This window comes from Babylonia areolata, chromosome 31 (genome assembly GCF_041734735.1).
Source record: "Babylonia areolata isolate BAREFJ2019XMU chromosome 31, ASM4173473v1, whole genome shotgun sequence".
NCBI lineage: Eukaryota > Metazoa > Mollusca > Gastropoda > Neogastropoda > Buccinidae > Babylonia > Babylonia areolata.
The window spans coordinates 17,434,328-17,453,780 of record NC_134906.1 but is presented as its reverse complement, the minus strand read 5'-3'; the positions used below and the strand labels follow the sequence as shown (position 1 = coordinate 17,453,780).

General features: G+C 42.7%; 1 protein-coding gene across 2 annotated transcripts; it reads left to right on the top strand.

Annotated features, from left to right (window-relative positions):
* The first annotated feature begins 520 nt into the window (after positions 1 to 520).
* Positions 521 to 18,986, top strand: LOC143276154 (monocarboxylate transporter 13-like). Of its 2 annotated transcripts, XM_076580572.1 has the most exons (10): positions 521 to 676; positions 1,706 to 1,851; positions 2,601 to 2,685; positions 10,049 to 10,192; positions 10,768 to 10,967; positions 11,805 to 12,037; positions 12,685 to 13,019; positions 15,150 to 15,287; positions 15,688 to 15,738; positions 16,483 to 18,986. In XM_076580572.1, exons 2-10 carry the CDS (start codon positions 1,735 to 1,737, stop codon positions 16,743 to 16,745), a joined length of 1,566 nt encoding a protein of 521 aa, XP_076436687.1. In that variant the 5' UTR covers positions 521 to 676; positions 1,706 to 1,734; the 3' UTR covers positions 16,746 to 18,986. The 2 variants fall into 2 exon arrangements, with proteins under 2 accessions (XP_076436687.1, XP_076436688.1); XM_076580573.1 differs by lacking the exon at positions 10,049 to 10,192.
* The last annotated feature ends 467 nt before the right edge of the window (positions 18,987 to 19,453 follow it).

Genomic DNA, 19,453 nt, shown 5'->3' with positions numbered 1-19,453 from the left:
ATACACATTATTTTTTGCCCAGTCATTGAAACAAAAATCAACGTTACCTACTTTAAATTTGTCATAAAATATAGGTTGTTTGCAGTTTTGTAATTCTATGTGGTTGTTGAATTGATCAAATGCTACGAATACATCTTTCCAGAAGCGGTTACATTTACTTTTGATAAATCTTTTGGCTCCGTAACAGTTTAAGTTAATTATTTCTGGACATTGTTTAAGTAGTATTTGCCTCCACTTTTGGGTTCCTGTGTATAATTTCCTTACCCATGACAATGCATGAAGTTCGTGTGTGCCATATTCCGGCACAATGTGTTTACAACCAAGTAATGCTCTGCCCACAAACACAAACAACATACAGACAGGCATCCAGCCTTGATCCAAATGATGTGAAGGTCTCCATTCCTCGCACACACACCCATCCCCGCCCCATCCCCCGCCTCCCCCGCACCCCCCTCTCCCCCTCACCTTCCCTCTCCTCCACCCCTCTACCATTTTTAAGTGGTAGGAGAGAGCAGAGAGTGACGGGAGATAAAATGTTTTGCGGTTCAAAGAGGTTCGCTTAAAGCGGAACACACATCTGTATCAAGTCTGGATCAGGCTGATAGCAAGGGTAACATTTGTGGCTGTTTGCAGTGGTCAGCTACGTGCGCGCAATCCCCAGGCGTCGTTTGGATACGTACGTACACGATTGTCTTTTCTTGTTTTTTAACTTGGTTTTACTTCTCTCTCTCTCTCTCTCTCTCTCTCTCTCTCTCTCTCTTATTTGCTTTCTTAACTTTTGCGACATCTTACTTTTTTATGGTAGAGTATATGTGAGTAGGTATACATGTGCATGTGTGTACACTATGCACATACTCTCTCTTCTCTACCCCCACCTCCAGGAAAACAATATTCATTGATTTCATTTTCCCTCCCTTATCTCAATTTCTGCCTGCTCCCTCATCTCTCTTTCCCTCTCCCTCCCTCTCTCTCTCTCTCTCTCTCTCACACACACACACACACACACACACACACACACACACACACACACACACACACACAAACACACACACACACACATACACACACGCACACACATACACATACACAAAGACACATATTTATATACATACACAGAGACAGAGAGCGAGACCTCATACGCTTCCCACTCTATAGTAATAATCTCCCGTTGCTGCTGTGTACATCTCTTTCTGCATGCTTGTGCGTCACTACTCGCAGTGCAACAAGATTCTTATATGTGTAAATTATATATATTGTATTGTTTTGTTGTTGTTGTTGTTGTTTTTGTTTTGTTTTTTTTAATTTTTTTGTTTGTTTGTTTGTTTTTGTTTTTGTTTTGTTTTGTTTTGTTTTTTGGTCACAACAGATTTCTCTGTATGAAATTGGGCTGCTGTCCTCAGGGAGAGCGCGTCGCTACACTGAGCGCGCCAGTTTGTTTGTTTGTTATTTGTCTTCCCATCGAGGTGGATTTTTCTACAGAATTTTACCAGAGACAACCCTTTTGTTGCCGTGGGTTCTTTTACGTGCGCACACGGGACCTCGGTTTACCGTCTCATCCGAATGACTATATCTATCTATCTATCTATCTATCTATCTATCTATCTATCTATCTGTCTGTCTGTCTGTCTGTCTATCTGTATACACACACATACATGTATGTGTGTGTGTGTGTGTGTGTGTGTGTGTGTGTGTGTGTGCTGTAAAGAGGCGGTGATTCAACCGTCCTGTGACGTCATGGGTGAGGTCATTCAGCGTGACGTGGACAGGGGCTGGGCGTGGGTGGTGCTGACGTCATCCAGCGTCATCCTGGCCCTGCTGGGGGCCTTCGTCACTTCCATCGGCATTTTCCAGGTGAGGACGAAGAGAACAGCGATGATCATGACCACACGATAAAGAGGGGAGGGAAACAGGTGACTTGTATTGTTGCTGCTTTGTTGTCGCTCTTGTTGTTGTTGTTGCTGATGACTTTTCCTTTGATAACCAACCCAGTCGTATTTGTTATATATTGCCAACAATAGAACGATCCCAAGGACCAGAAGGTTTGCTCCCCGCGCCACGAGAGGGGAGTAACACTGAGTGTGGACACATTTTGAACTTCTTTACATTCTGTTGTGCCCTCCACAGAAATGCATTTTCATTATGATAAGAACTTGGTTTGTTCCTTCTATAGTGAAGCCAGATTTGGTGTTGACAGACAAAATATTTTCAGAGAAAATTGCTAAAAATTACCATTAACACCCACAAACACATACACACACACATGTATATATATATATATATATATATATATATATATATATATATATATATATATATATATATATATATATATATATATACCGAGAGACGGGCGGGATTATTACATAGATTCACGTGAGCAGCATAAAAGAAAACACGATTTTCAATCTCTTTCTTCGGAATCTGCTGCATATCTATTTGTATAACGTTTTATTTACTAGTTCACTTTGTCATTGATTATCTATGGCCGATAATATAGGATTTCTTGTCGTGATTTGTGTGCGTGTTTGTTTGTTTTGTTTTGTTTTGTTTTTGTCTGTAACCATGAAGTGAAGCTGCCACGTAAACATTGTAATCAACAGGTGGAATTTCTGGAGAGCTTTCACGGCAGTCAGGGTCTGGTGGCCCTCATTTGTTCCATCGCTCTCAGCAGTCAGTATTTGTTGGGTCAGTGCAATTTGCTGTTTTTTCTCTGAATCACCATGCTGTCAAATTGTTGCTGCTGCAAGAAGAAAATGAATGGTTATAGAGGGAGGAGGAGGGGGCAGAAAGGGAGAGGCGGGGAGGAGAGAGATGGGGAGAGAGAGAGAGGTGGGGAGAGAGAGAGAGGTGGGGAGAGAGAGAGATGGGGAGAGAGAGAGGGGTGGTGGAGAGAGAGAGAGGTGGGGAGAGAAAGAAAGAGGTGAGGAGGGGAGGGGGGTAGAGAGAGTGGGGAGAGAGAGAGGAGGGGGAGAGAAAGGAAGAGGTGAGGAGGGGAGAGAGGGGGGTAGAGAGAGTAGGGAGAGAGAAAGAGAGAGGAGGGGGAGAGAAAGGAAAAGGTGGGGAGGGGAGAGAGAGAGGGGGGGCAGAGAGAGTGGGGAGAGAGGGAGAGAGAAGGGGGGAGAGAAAGGAAGAGGTGGGGAGGGGAGAGAGAGAGAGAGAGGATGGGGCAGAGAGAGGGGGGAGAGATGGGGAGAGAGAGAGAGAGGAGGGGGAGAGAAAGGAAGAGGGGAGTAGGGGAGAGAGGGGGGTAGAGAGAGTGGGGAGAGAGAGGGGGGGAGGGGTAGAGAAAGGAAGAGGTGGGGAGGGGAGAGAGAGGGGGGGGGGGCAGAGAGAGTGGGGAGAGAGAGAGAGAGAGGAGGGGGAGAGAAAGGAAGAGGTGGGGAGGGGAGAGAGAGAGAGAGGAGGGGGCAGAGAGAGGGGGGGGAGATGGGGAGAGAGAGAGAGAGAGGAGGGAGCAGAGAGAGGGGGAGAGAGATTGGGAAAGAGAGATAGGTGGGGGAGAGAGAGAATGCGAATGGTTTATTCATCAGGCCATGGCCATGAAGGGGTAAGTGAACAAATACTATTACAAAACATTAAAGAACAAAATCATATCTCAACAAAACAACACTTGACATGAGAAACAAACGTTCATGACATGCTACGAGATTACAATTTCTTTAAGTTTGAACTCTTTATATAAGAAACATGATAGACTGTGCGCGTCACGTTGTCTTGTGGATGACATCGAAGACTTAACTTAAAGACACACGGATATTGGTAGTACTTGTGTGGAATAGACATTAGTCTAATCTCACTAAGGGCTGGGCAGAATAAAACAAAATGTAATTCATCTTCCTTGAATGTTTTACATAATGGACAAATCAAATCTCTTTCATTGTGTTCTCTGTATCTATAATAATGTACAGTCAAATTAGATACACCCAACCTAAATTTTGTCGTTATACATCTTAAATGTTTATCTATATTGAACATTAAATATTGTTTTATATCTTGTTTATACGCTAAATCTTTCACTACCCTGAATATGATCATGCCATTTCTGCCATCGACAAGACAATCAATCAAACGCTGTCTGAAAACATTGACAAATCCATTTACGTTACCAACACCCTGGTTCAACCAAACGTCACCAAAACCACACTCAAACAAACAAACACGTATATCTGATACCCAGTTCTTTACCCCTCTTCTATCTAGTTCAAACAACAGTCTATAAGCTTTACGACGTAATCGAGTTGATACAATCTGTTAACTGAGCGCCACACCTAATCCTACATTTAACATTATCATACATACTCTCCTTCTCCTCGTGACCAAAAGTCCTAGGACAGCACGGCACTGGCAAGTGCAATTCCAACGGACTGCTTTTGCTCTTGCTCTGCGCGCAGCATGGACTGACCATCACCAACACCCTCTTCCAACAAGCGGACAAGTACAAGAACACATGGATGTACCCTCGCTCTAAGCAATGGCACATGCTGGACTATGTGCTTGTCCGGCAGAGGGGCAGAGGTGATGTTTCCATCACACGCTGCATGAGAGGAGCAGTCTGTTGGTCGGACAAACGCCTGGTACGCAGCAAGATGAACATCAGACTTGCACGCAAGCTCCAGCCAGCCAGGCAGAAACCCCCTAGGAAGTTGAACATCCACCGCCTCCCTATCACCAAGGGCGTGCTGTAGCAGCAAATCCAAGCAGCTCTCCAAGAAATTCCTGCATCGACTGATGTAGAAGAGGTATGGACTTTTAGGAATGCTGTGTACACAGCAGCAGCTGACACACTCGGCTTTGTACAGAGGAGCCACAAAGGATCACATTCCCGATAAAGATTGCCAGAGGAAGAAGGACCAGTTCTTGCACACCAGGCAACTCGTACAGAAGAGGTTGCGTGAGATGAAGAACACCTGGTGGGAGAGAAAGTCCGAAGAGCTTCAGTCCGCTCCTGATGCTCACGACATGAAGACCTTCCATGATGGTCTCCGAGCTGTGTATAGTCACAGGATCAACCCCTGTCCGAGCCTTGGACCAGACCACCCTCCTGACAGACAAGAAAGACATCCTTGCCCGCTGGGCAGTGCATTTCAACACCCTCCTCAACAGGGACTCGTCCATATCTGACGAGGTAATTGCAGCCCTCCCACAGCTACCAGTCAATGACTCGCTAGCTGCCCCTCCCACCAAGGCCGAGACCCGGAAGTCCCTGAAGCTGACAAAGTCAGGAAAAGCACCAGGAGCGGATGGAATCCAAGCTGACATCTACAAGTACGGAGGCGAGGTGCTGACAGACAAGCTGACCGCCCTGTTCCAGTCTATCTGGGAGAGAGGGGAGGTCCCCCAGGATTTCAAGGATGCTTCAATTGTCCACATTTACAAACGGAAGGGAGACAAAACATCCTGCGATAACCACCGTGGAATCTCTCTCCTCTGCATCGCCGGCAAGATCTTCGCCCGCATCATACTGAACAGACTGGTTGACCATGTCTCCAACACAGTCATCCCTGAAGCACAGTGCGGCTTCCGCTCAGGCGGGGGAACATGTGAAATGGTGTTTGCCGTACGCCAGATGCAAGAGAAGTGCCGTGAGCAGAACAAGGAGCTCCACATGGTCTTTGTAGACCTGACTAAGGCCTTCGACACGGTGAACCGCCGTGGTCTGTGGAAGATCCTCCTAAAGTTCGGCTGCCCAGAGAGCCTAATCCAGCTGATTGCGTCATTCCAATGCAGGCGAGAATACAGGAGAATACTGACATGTTGGATCCGTTCCCTGTGGTAAATGGAGTGAAGCAGGGTTTCGTCCTGGCACCCACACTTTTCTCCATTCTCTTCTCTGCCATGCTGATTAACGCCTTCCAAGACTGTGACCGGGGCATCTACATTCAGTTTCGCACAGATGGCAAACTTTTCAACTTGTGGCGACTTCATGCCAGGGTGTTTGAGGCACTGTTGAGAGAGTTCCTCTTCGCTGATGACTGCGCACACACCAATGAGGACATGCAGTTCATTATGGACAGGTTCTGATCCTCCTGCAGGCGCTTTGGACTGATCATCAGCCTCAGCAAGACCGAGTCCATGTATAAACCAGTTAGCTCACAGAACGCCAGTGCCTCCCCGCCACCTGCAATCAAGATCGATGACAAAGAGATCAAGTCAGTCGACAAGTTTTGCTACCTGGGCAGCACCCTATGCAGCAACGGAGCCCTTGATGCAGAAGTGACGCTGCGCATCGCCAAGGCCAACTCCGCCTTTGGCAGACTCAACAACAGACTGTGGAACAACAAAGACATCAGGCTCAGCACCAAGATGAATACCTAAGGAACTGTTGTGCTGACCACCTTGTTGTACTGCTGTGAAACATGGACGACGTATCGCCGTCACATTCAACAACTTGAGCAGTTTCACCAGAGATGCCAACGAAAGATCCTCGGCATAAAGTGGCAAGACAGGGTCTCCAACCTCCAGGTCCTAGAGAGGAGTGGCCTGCCAAGCATCGAAAGCCTGCTGATCTAGTGCCAGCTACGCTGGACAGGACATGTTGTCCGCAAGACAGACAGCAGGATCCCGAAGATGCTCTTGTATGGCCAGCTGAAGGAAAAAACACCGCGAACTTGGAAGACCCTGCAAGCGCTTCAAGGACACCTTAAAGACAAACCTCAAAGCCTGTGACATAGACATCGCTTCCTGGGAAACCGATGCCCTTGACCGCTCTCGCTGGAGAATGTCGTGCTCTAGTGGCATAAAGACGTTTGAAAACAAGAGAACACTGGCCATTAAGGAGAAGCGTGAGCGAAGGAAGCAGGGCTCAACTTCTGGAGACGTTTTCCCTTGCAACACCTGTGGGAAGTGCTGCGCATCCAGAATCGGCCTCTTCTCCCATATGAGGACACACACCGACAGATAAGCCTGCCTGCCTACTCATCCGTCGGTCCGACGGGAGACTCCATGCACATACTCCTGAAACATTTATATAATAATAATTTACCTTTCACACCACATTTTAGTAAGACTGGCCAAAGCAAATTTCTGTTTATGGAATCAAATGCCTTCTCGAAGTCTGCAAAATTTATATAAGATTTACGATTTAGAGAGATCTGTTTCTGTATCAAAGCTAACAATGTAAACATATGATCGATCGTTGAATAACCTATCTTAATCCCAGCCTAATGCTCACCTGTAATGTGTTCATGAACCCATTCCTGCAATCTAGTATTTATGATTATACCGAATAACTTGCTGCTGATGTCACTTAGAGTAATACCTCTTTAAATATTTGGTCTATTCATGTCGCCTTTCTTAAATAATGACTCGACAGATTCTACCCAGTTTGAGAAAAGATACCATTATCAAATAAAGTATTAGACAGCTTTAGGGAAAAAAGAACAACCTGATCATAAGAATTTTTATACAGTTCACCGATGATACCATCAAGACTGGCCGCCTTACGATTTTTCAATTTCCTAGAAGCAACTAAGATTTCTTCCTGCGAAACTGGATGGTTCATGAACCCATCAGTATCATCATCATCACAAAGAGCTTCGTTTTCATTATCATCTAGTGCTTCTTTATCCAACAGTGACTTAAAATGATTGAACCAGCTATCGATACAGTTACTATTTCTTGGCAGTTTTCTCTTAAAGGATGTCTTATTAACAATATTACAAAACCTCTTTCTGATTACGTACTGAAGTTTCTAATTTATCTAACAATAAACGATTAAACTGCTTTTCTTTCCTCGCCAATACCCTTTTCATACTCACGCTTTTTAATACTATATTCATAACAAAATGTTTTGTCTGACGAACGTCTGCATTTTCGTAATAATCTCCTAACATTTATTCTGCAAATTACACATTCTTTATCAAACCAATGATCAGATTTTTCATTTTTGTTAACAGGTACGCGCTTTTTCATACATTCAGCACATCCTTTCAAACATTCATTAAACATGTTAAGTGCAGTGTTTATTATGTCAACGTCAATCATTGCCGTCGCAGCATCAATTTGTACACAAGTTGACTCTGAGCGCAGGCTGTCACCAAACAACAGGGCATTCTCATCGTTCCGTACAAACTTTTCTATGAATTGAACACTAGTTGTTTCATGTACATTCAATATATTTAGATTTGGAAAAAAAAACTACATACAGTGTTACAGGCATATGATCTGATTCTATTCCCTCAGAATTAATGTACATCTCACACGAGTCGCATGCCATAGAAAAATAGTCTTTAGAAAATATGAAATAATCATTAGCACTACCTCCGGAGTCAGAAATATATGTTCAGTGACCCTCAAGAGAGAGGGGGAGAGAGAGGGGGACGGGAGGGGGGGGGGAAGAAAGAGTGAAAGAAGACGGGTGGAGAGGGAGAGGGGGGAGAAATAGGGCAGAAGAGAGAGAGAGAGAGTGTGTGTGTGTTACATGCATAATTATGATCTGATTCTATCCCCTCAGAATTAATGTACATCTCACACGAGTTCCATACCATAGAAAAAAGGTCTTTAGAAAATACGAAATAGTCATTAACACTACTTCCGGAGTCAGAAATATATGTTCAGGGACCCTCAAGAGAGAGGGGAGGAGAGAGGGGGGTTGCGGGATTACAATAGGATTGAACGGGCAGGTCAACAAGTTGAAACAAAATGGCGTCCTTCGCGTACGCGAGGAATATGAGCACGGGTTTTGAATATGTATAAATATGTGTGCGCAATTGATTTTTGCCCATGACCTTCAGGGCTCAGCCAATAGATCTATAAAAATCCACTCGCAGTATTGATTTTAGTATTTTCCGAAAAAGACCACTTGGGCGAATGAACATAGTGAAAGCCCTATACACTGAAAGTAAAACACACAAGCTTTTCATGTATTGAGTATAATTTCAAAATGTTATGTTTAAGATGAGAAAGATCAATTTAAAGCAAATTAAGCCACATAGCATTAATTACAGAATTAATTTCCCTTTTTTACTATCTGCAGCAAAGACATGCACCAGAAATATAACTTCCATGCTTAGCAAAAGAAGTTCTTGTTTGAACAAAAAATGATAAAAATGACTTCTCTTGTTGTTGTGTCACAATATCAGAACAAAGTGCCAAGTTTAGAGAATAAAAAAAAATATATATAACAGTAAATTCAGTTTGCATATAATCTGGCTTCTTTGTTTATTTTTGTGCCCATCCCAGAGGTACAATATTGTTTTCAACAAAATGACTGGAAAGAGATAGCAATGTTAAAGTTTACCATGGGCACACACACACACACACACACACACACACACACACACACACACACACACAAAAAAAAAAAAAAAAAAAAAAAAAAAACCCAAACACCAGGATAAAACATACTCACTTTGTTTACACAAGTGAGTCAAAACGGCTTCCTCATCAGTATTTTCAGTGCCAGTATGACTGTGTTGTATCATGTTGATGGTGAGGTGTGTGGCTGTAGGCCCTGTGTCATGTTGATGGTGAGGTGTGTGGCTGTAGGCCCTGTGTCATGTTGATGGTGAGGTGTGTGGCTGTAGGCCCTGTGTCACGTTGATGGTGAGGTGTGTGGCTACAGGCCCTGTGTCATGTTGATGGTGAGGTGTGTAGCTACAGGCCCTGTGTCATGTTGATGGTGAGGTGGGTGGCTGTAGGCTTTGTGTCATGTTGATGGTGAGGTGTGTGGCTGCAGGCCCTGTATCATGTTGATGGTGAGGTGTGTGGCTACAAGCCCCGTGTCATGTTGATGGTGAGGTGTGTGGCTGCCCTGTGTCATGTTGATGGTGAGGTGTGTGGCTACAGGCCCTGTGTCATGTTGATGGTGAGGTGTGTGGCTACAGGCCCTGTGTCATGTTGATGGTGAGGTGTGTGGCTACAGGCCATGTGTCATGTTGATGGTGAGGTGTGTGGCTGCCCTGTGTCATGTTGATGGTGAGGTGTGTGGCTACAGGCCCTGTGTCATGTTGATGGTGAGGTGTGTGGCTGTAGGCCATGTGTCATGTTGATGGTGAGGTGTGTGGCTACAGGCCCTGTGTCATGTTGATGGTGAGGTGTGTGGCTGTAGGCCCTGTGGCAGGGATCCTCAGCGACCTGGTGACTCCCCGCCTGGCCGTCATGACTGGGGCCGCCATGGTCTGTGTGGGACTGATGGCCGCCAGCTTCTGCAGGCACCTCCTCTCTCTGCTCTTCTTCTATGGAATAGTCTGTGGTAACTACACCCTGACACCACGTGCTGTAAAACCTTTATCGTCCGATAACACGAGCTCTTGACTATTAATCAAGTCTGTTCTGTTGAATGTTTTGTTGCTTTTTTTAGTTAACAATGTCTGTATGAAACAAATTCGTTCATCTTTCTCCAGTTCGTTCTGGGAGTAAACAGTAAAGGTAGAAGGAAGAACTGGCGATCCTATTTTCCATTCCACAGCTCCCAAAGCAGTGTCCATCTTCCTGTCAGCAAAAGTAGATAATTGCTTTGTAGTCTGGGCTTTGCTAAGACTACTATTTGTGACTCGACATCATGGCATGAATATTCTTGATAGAAGTAGGTAGATGAATACATAAACAAAAGGGAATTGCCATTCATTCAGCATCAGAAACTCCCTTTCACATCGCTTCGCCAGTCAGTTGCTGATAAATATTTGATTGAAAACAATTGTCATCCAGGAAGTCTTTATGTTTAGTATCCGTGTCATTTACTGAAACATGTTCTCTGTTTCAAGAAATTGCAGTCTTGATGTCAAATGACAGCAGACTGACCACCCTGCCTCTACCTGTGCTGTCCAGGGGTGGGGACTGGTCTGTGCTACACACCTGCAGTGACAGTGGTCAGCACCTACTTCCAGAAGTTCCGCACAGTGGTCAGTGGGATCTCTTTGGGAGCTCCTGGTGTGGGGATCCTGGGAGCACCTTACCTCGTGGGCTGGATGATAGAATACTACGGCTGGCGATTCGCCATGGCCTACTTTGGCTGTGTCATGGCTCAGGTTGGAGTTCACTTTCCTTCATACTTGTCGTTTCCTTTGTTGTTCATGACGGAAACAAAATGAATTGATTTTTAGTGTGTGTGTGTGTGTGTGTGTGTGTGTGTGTGTGTGTGTGTGTGTGTGTGTGTGTGTGTGTGTGTGTGTGTGTGTGTGTGTGTGTGTGTGTGTGTGTGTGTGTGTGTGTGTTCCATATGTAGTTAATCAAATCCAGTTGTTGCCGTACAATGACTTTGAAACTGCATTTTGCATTTTTCTCCAAAATCTTAAAATATTTTTTCAGCTTGCAACGTGATAGCAGATGTAGTTTGTATTGATTGAACTAATCGTCATTCACATAAAATGAACACACACGGTGACAGAACTTACCGAACATTCAAACTTGATTTTCTTAGCTTAGTAATTTCAACTGAAATGTTATGATAATGTCAAAGTTTTTCAGGGTATAAAGATGTCGTCTGTGCGGTAGGAATACATACATTTTAAATGGTCTGCGTTTAATTAGTTTGAATCTGTTGGAACACGTAAGAGAATAATCAGTTTTTGACATACATGATGTTTGCCCATATGCTTTGTTGCTGTGTTATGTTTGCTTTAGTGTATGTCGGTTAACTAACTCAGCAAAATCGTTCTTACGTATTACGAGTTTTGATATGGCAGCAAGCATAATGTTCTTCATCCCACGCCAGTCACAGCTACATATGTTCATGGAACTTTTTGCAAACTTTAAAGGGAAAATGTGGAGGTCACGTTTCCAGCAAACGTCGTCATCACGCTGTGTGACAGTGGGAGGTGATGTCTGGTGAGTGTCCACGTCGTGTTGTAACTGTGTGTGTTCAGATCTGCGTGTTGGCCTCTTTGTTCTTTCCTCACGACACAAGCCTCACTTCTACCTGCTGCACACCCAGCCCCACACGAGTGGACAATGCTGTCCGGAAGGGAGGGCAGAGGTCAGAGGTGGGGGTCATGGTGGAGTCACGGTCAGTGCTGGGGATGACTGAGTTTGGCAGCATGATGCTGAGTCACTGGTCCGTAGCGTTGAGCATGGAGGACGTCAAGTCAGCAAACATCAGGTCAGTTCTGGGCTTGAAGGTTGGTAGGTCATGCGATACGGACAGGTTTTGTAATATTGTTTCTGTGACGTTTTCTAAATTGAAAGGGATCCTGAACTTTTATTAGCGTTCAGAGACGACGGAGTTATTTAGTTTTTGGACTGCTTTCCAGCTTATTGGTTTGATGCTTCGTTTATCGGCCCTGCTAGACATTCATGAATAAGGTTGACAGTCTTTTGAGTGGTTTGTATGTGTTTCTTGTTTTGTTTTGTTCTGTTTTGTTTGTTGTTGTTTTTTTGTTTGTTTTCATTCTCTTCTGACAGTATACCAGAGAAAACATGCCTTACTAATACCGCACAGTAACCTGTAAGGAAGGATCACTTGTCATGCTATGTTGATAGTCCACGTTTAGTTTCTGTTTTGTTTTGTTGTTGTTGTTGTTGTTGTGTGTGTGTGGCCTACATTCGTAACTTGATAAGAACACATTTCTGACATTTTCCAGACGTGAATGGAAGACAGCGTCATGTGTAATCTCTCCACATAATCATGATCTTGAATTCAACAGAAGTGGTTATCATGGTCATGACGTTGTTCTTGAAGCAGTAAGTATGATGAATCTGTTTCTTCTGTTCTGTGAGGTGTCAAAGTTGCTCTGTGGTGGGTTCCAGACAACGCCTGAAGCACGTGCTGTGCAGCAGACTGCTGTGGGTGCTGTACCTCAACCAGCTGCTGCTGGTGGCTGGCTTCTCCATCACCATCATTCTCTTCCCTGCCTATGCCCAGAGTGTGGGGCTGACCCTCTCGGAGATACCTCCCCTCTACATCGTGTACGGCGTGGCTGTAATCGCCAGTCGAACACTAGGGGGCTTTGTCTTCAACCGTATCTTAAAACACCTGATCAAAGCACTCTTCTGTATGCAGATGGCGTATGCCTGTGTGTTGCTGCTTCTGCCAGTGTGTGGAGTGTCGTTCTCTTCATTGTTAGTCTTCAAGTTGTTTATTGGTGAGTATTGCGTGTGTATAATTTTTGACTCACTTGTGTAAACAAAGTGAGTCTATGTTTTAACCCGGTGTTCGGTTGTCTGTGTGTGTGTGTGTGTGTGTGTGTGTGTGTGTGTGTGTGTGTATGTGCGTGTGTCCGTGGTAAACTTTAACATTGACATTTTCTCTGCAAATACTTTGTCAGTTGACACCAAATTAGGCATAAAAATAGGAAAAATTCAGTTCTTTCCAGTCATCGTGTTTAAAACAATATTGCACCTCTGGGATGGGCACACAAAAAAAAAATAATGAAACCTAATTATATGCAAACTACATTTACTGTTATATTTATATTTTTCGTATTCTCTAAACTTGGCACTTTGATCTGATATTCTGACCCAACAACAAGAGCAGTCAGTATTATCATTTTTGTTCAAACAGGAACTTCTTTTGCTAAGCATGGAAGTTTTATTTAGTTTGCAAACGTTTTGGTGCAGATAGTAAAAAAGGGAAATTACTCTGTAATTATGCTAGGGGAATTAATTTGCTTTAAACTGATCTTTCTCACCTTAAACATTTGAAATTATGCTCAATACATAAAAAGCTTGTGTGTTTTACTCTCAGTCACAAGTGAGTCTTGAAGGCCTTGCCTCTCTTGTTTGTTTGTTTTTTAATGGATTTAGTTGGCATATTAAATAGTTTGATTATTAGCCTTCAGTTTTGCTTGCTGTCAGTAAAAAAACGAAAGAAAACAGTAACTACAACAAATGCTTTAGTAAATGGTATCCGTCTACAGACAGAAGATAATATGGGGTCTCTTCACTGTTTATGTTACTTTCTGAACTCTAACATAATCGTTCATAAACAGTGCGTGTAGTTAATCGTGAAAGTTGTTTAGCAACCTTTGTTCCTTTCCTCAAAAGCATGATGACACATGTAAACGAGAGCTGAAAACTGAAACGGATTATATGTCGCTGCAATCCTCCTTCTCCAAGTGAAACGTTCCGTTTGAGAACAGATAATGCTGTTAGGAATGCCTTGGTATATCACTTGTTTAGTGGCAGTGCTCATTGGTCAGATAATGGGTTTTTCCAGAACACTATTCCTGGTGTCAAACCTCTTGATGCCTGGGGGTCTGTCATAGACGGTAAATGCATCTGCACACGGGACCACAATTTATTGTGTCACCCGAAAGAGTAGCATCCAGACCATTAGTAGAGGTCTAGAGGAAGGCCTTAGGGGGAGATAATTCCCAATCTGTGTGTGAAGCCACAACTGTAGAGCATTGTGGTTTTTTGTGGTTTGATCGTGAAATTACTGGACACTGAAGACATTACATGAGTTTTCGAATTTTTAATTTTTAATGGCTTCTTGTTTTGTTTTGTTTTTTGTTGTTTTGTTGTTGTTGTTGTTGTTGTTGTTGTTGTTTTTGTTTCTTTCGCTTTGTTTTGTTATTTTGTTTCTGTTTTGGGTAAACCCTTTCTGTGCTATCTGAAACAGATTTGCAGAGTGGTGGGTACTATAAAGAACAAGTGATGGATTTCTGGATTTCTGTTTTATTCTTTGTTTCTTTGTTTGTTTATTGTTTTACTTTTCCTTCCTTTTTTTGCCCATTAGAGTTCCACCTAACCATTCAGTGTTTATCCCAACACAAGTTTACGGAGAAGCAAATAGCGTGACGGATGTACTTTTTATCATTTTTTTCGTTCCTGTTTTTCGTGTGTGTGTGTGTGTGTGTGTGTGTGTGTGTGTGTGTTTTGTCGTTGTGGTTGTTTTAAGGTGCATATAGCAGTGGAGAGAGATGAATCATCAGTAGAAGTCTGTTTACATTATTGAAGCAACCGTCTTCAGTTTCTTCAGTTTTAGAGTTATGCATGCGTGTGAATGACTGGTGTGAAAGCGCTTAGATTTGTCTCTGCACAAGATTCAGCGCTATATAAATACCATCATCATTATTATTATTATTATTTACAATATGTCACGTGAGACAAAGCCATTAAATTGGTTATCAATTAATCAGTGTATGGGTCAACTTTTCGCTTCATCGTTAAGTTACCTATTTTGGTATTCGTGTCACCAGAGGCACTTTTTCAGGAACGCTATGTTCCTTGCTAACTCGGCTGTGATGTGATGCCAGAATGACTGTGATCAGGTCTGACCTACGGACCGTCCTTTTCGCTGCTGGCGCCCATACTGATCCGACACGTTGGCCTGAGGGACCTCTCTGTGGCTTTTGGGGTTGTCATGCTGACCAGTGGACTGGGCTCTGTCCTGGCTCCGCCCATTGCAGGTGACTTCCCTTTACAGCCGTTTTCATGGGCAGTTAAATAACCCCATATAGATGTAGTCTAGATGTCTATGTATGGAGAGACAAGGCAGGCACGTAGTCAGATGCATAAAAGGGCTGTATGGAGAGGCTGGTTTGTAGATAAATAGATGTGGGTGTATGCGTACATTACCAATGTGTGTACACTTCGAAATCACATATTATGTTCTATGTGTGTATGGATGGATGGATGAAATAGTGTGCGCGAACGTGGTATTCAATGTTATGTGATGCGTGCTTCCGTGCGTGCGTGTGTGTGTGTGTGTGTGTGTGTGTGTGGGTGTGTGTGTGTGTCCCTCCTCCTTTCTCATTCCCACTATGGTTCCTTAATAAACTGGTAACTTAACGCTCTTCTTGATTGCAGGTGCTTTGTATGATGCCTTTGGTGACTACCGTATCTGCTATTTTGTCGCAGGTAAAGTTACGCGCGTAACTAATGATGGGAGATGTATTAAAGGAGGAAAGATTAGTCAGGAAAGAATGAAATGGTGAATCGGGAGAAAGATCCTCTATCGTTTTCAGTACTTTGAATTACAATGCATTATTCGTGAATATACTTTTTTCCGATTTCTTTCTTGTATTTGTCATGATCTGATGCAAAACTGTACATATTTATCATACTATACACTTCAAACCATTTGACACACTTCTCTGTGCTTTGTTATTCTTTATAACTCTTTCCAAAATGTGTTCTTGGTGAGGATTTTCTAAACTGATAATGCGAAAGACAAGTAATGTGCATGTGAGTGTGAATGCGTGTCCATCTATGGACAGTGCTGTACAGCCGGGGCCAGCTGAAAGTATTAGTGGTACGTGCTTATCTGCTGGAGGAATGATTGGACCGGTATCTAAGAAATGTGTTACAGTCTTTGCATTTTGAAATCGGAACGATATTCCACGTTTACTTTACAAGATTTTTTTTTATTCATTTGATATAAAATTATGTTAATTGAATTCTTCATTTATTTGTTTACCTATTCCATCGTGTTGTAATTTATGATTTTTTTACACTTTTTTAGATCAGCATCAGGTTGTTGTTGTTGTTTTTTTATAAGTTATTATCAACAACAGGCTGCTTTTGTAGTCATGTTTGTTTGTTTTTTACTTTTTAAGAACAACAGCAAGACTAACTCAACGTGTTTTGTCCAACTCCAAACAGGTTCTACCGTTGGTGCTGCTGCACTATCGCTGTTCCTTCTGTTGCTCATGAAAAACCTTCAGCCACTGAACGATGACCAGGTCAACAAGAACCCACCTGGTCCAGCCGGCCAGAGGGAGGCGTTGATTCCAGTCAGTCAACCACCACCTGACAGTTCGGCGCCGAAAACAGTTCTGGAGCCAGCCAGTGAAACGCCAAAAATTGTCATTCATGAAATCGACAATGAAGAAGCAATGCATGAACTATTTCGAGGCAGCGATTGAATTTACATTTTCGTCGAAATTTAATTGTACTATGTGCTTTTATGGTGGGAATAATGTTGTATGCCATTACACATCTGTACTTCGTTTATAAGTGTGACTGTTTGCAGCAAAGCGTGTGTGTTTTAAATGGGTGCTGTACATGGTAGGTGTTGTTCATTGCAGGGTGCTGCCCACATTGCCAATACACAGTATTGTTGTCATGGGCCTCTTTGGTTCTCCAGAGTGTGCAGGGCATTTTGCCTTTCTGTTCACCCTTCTTCGTCAGTTCGTGTTCCCAAAGACAAGGATCTTTTTGACACTTTGTAAACAAAGTGAGTCTATGTTTTAACACGATGTTTGTGTGTGTGTGTGTGTGTGTGTGTGTGTGTGTGTGTGTGTGTGTGGTAAACTTTAACATTGCCATTTTCTTTGCAAATACTTTGTCAGTTGACACCAAATTTGGCATAAAAATAGGAAAAATTCAGTTCTTTCCAGTCATCTTGTTTAAAACAATATTGCACCTCTGGGATAGGCACAAAAAATAAACAAAGAAGCCAAATTATATTCAAACTGAATTTACTGTTATATATGTTTGTTTTTTTCTCTAAACTTGGCACTTTGATCTGATATTTTGACACAACAACAAGAGAAGTCATTTTTATCATTTTTTGTTCAAACAGGAACTTCTTTTGCTAAGCATGGAAGTTATACTCGTATTTCTGGTGCATGTCTTTGCTGCCGATAGTAAAAAAGGGAAATTAATCTGTAATTAATGCAATGGGGCTTAATTTGCTTTAAACTGATCTTTCTCATCTTAAACATAACATTTTGAAATTATACTCAATACATAAAAAGCTTTGTGTGTTTTACTCTTAGTATACCGGGGCTTTCACTATGTTCATTCGCCCAAGTGGTCTTTTTCGGACAATACTAAAATAAATACGACGAGTGGACTTTATAGATCTATTGGCTGAGCCCTGAAGGACATGGACAAAAATCAATTGCGTACACATATTTATACATATTCAAAGCGCGTGCTCATATTCTTCGCGAACGCGAAGGACGCCATTTTGTTTCAAGTTGTTGACCTGCCCGTTCAATCCTATATTCAATCGACAATACACGATAACATGTGATGGAAAGTTGGAGGAGGAGACCGTTAAATATTTATTCAGAGAGAGATTTGTGTACGCCTCATCACTTACTGGATTATGCCCCAAACTGCCATAAAGATATCCATAGAATCAGTCGGAATTCACAGTTAAAAATAATAAACCGTGAGAGTTAATATCCTTGAATTGATGACACGCAAAAGTTTCCAGTCTTGACTTTTCTCAAAATGAAGTCCTTTTCACTTCATACGACGTTTAGAAGTACTTGTACTTGGCTCTACATGCTATTAGTTTAACAAAATACTCAATTTTCATACCAACTTTAAAACTAGAAAGCTAGAATGAATATAAAAGAGAAATTGAATCGACCGTGTCTGCCGGGTGTAACTTAACTTGTACATCTATCTAGATCCAGAGAAAAAGGCTAAATGTTGCAGTGTGATTGCGGCGATAGCCACGTCTCTTTTACCGCGGACTTAAAAAGAATTTTTATTTGCCTTAAAGATTTTTTGAATGCCCAAGACACACCAGAATAATATGATTTAAACAGCGTTCTCACTGATAATACCTCAATCGATTTATCGCCCTTTAAAAAAAGCATGTTTAAATGTTATATTTTTTAACGTCAGTTAGGGAGCCACGATAATGTAATGGATAAGACAGTTTCTTCTCATCGGAACACGCGGGATTCGAATCTGCCGTTAGGACTTTTTTAGTCTTTTTCTTTTAACCCGAAGCTTTATAATAACAAATACAGAACACATTTTAACGATTAGATTTTTTTTTAAGTGTATCAGAAGTGAGTCTTGAAGGCCTTGCCTCTTGTTTTATTTACGATAATTGAAGTTGATTCTATTGGCCCCGTTTGCAACATTTGTGAAGCGGAGCTAAGGTGTGTTGGATGGCGTGGAAGGACCTCTGGACATCTACCATTGCCAGGTGTTCACACGTGGGGCTAAACGACAAAGCGTCTCTTGTCTGCCTGGAGGTCGTGGCTGTGCCATTGATGTCATCACTTGTACCCCTCCTTTTGGATCACCATCGGCCGTGCAGCGAGGTGTGCATACCATGTTCATTTATTGTTTCCATGATCTACTGAACCCACGTCTTTGATCATCTGCGTGCCTGCATGCTCCAAAGAGAATTAAGGTCTACACATATGCTGTCCTCAGATATATGTGTGTGTGTGTGTGTGTCTACATACACACACACACACACACACACACACACACACACACACACACACACACAGAGAGAGAGAGAGAGAGAGAGAGAGAGAGAGAGAGAGAGAGAGCTTGAATGTTCTATCGTGGGTATCAGTTCCCCGGTGTTCGTAGTTAAGCAACTCTGGTTACCTGCAGTCGTTTTCTGGCATTAAATAAATAAACGAAATGAATTACCGATTTACTGGTTTGTTAACTGACATATTCATTGTTTTACTGGCTGACTGACATGCTTTTCTCTCTTTACTTTTTTAACCCACAAATTCCGTATTTTACTTCATTTCCTCTGTGTGTGTGTGTGTGTGTGTGTGTGTGTGTGTGTGTGTGTGTGTGTGTGTGTGTGTGTGTGTGTACTACTATGCATGATGACTTGAAATATAGTAACGGTATTTTC

Coding starts and splice junctions, on each gene's coding strand:
- LOC143276154 (XM_076580572.1), top strand. CDS start 1,735: ATGGGTGAGGTCATTCAGCGTGACGTGGACAGGGGCTGGGCGTGGGTG. Junction 2,686..10,048: donor CAGCAGTCAGTATTTGTTGG/GTCAGTGCAATT, acceptor GTGTGGCTGTAG/GCCCTGTGGCAGGGATCCTC. Junction 10,968..11,804: donor TTGGCTGTGTCATGGCTCAG/GTTGGAGTTCAC, acceptor GTGTGTGTTCAG/ATCTGCGTGTTGGCCTCTTT.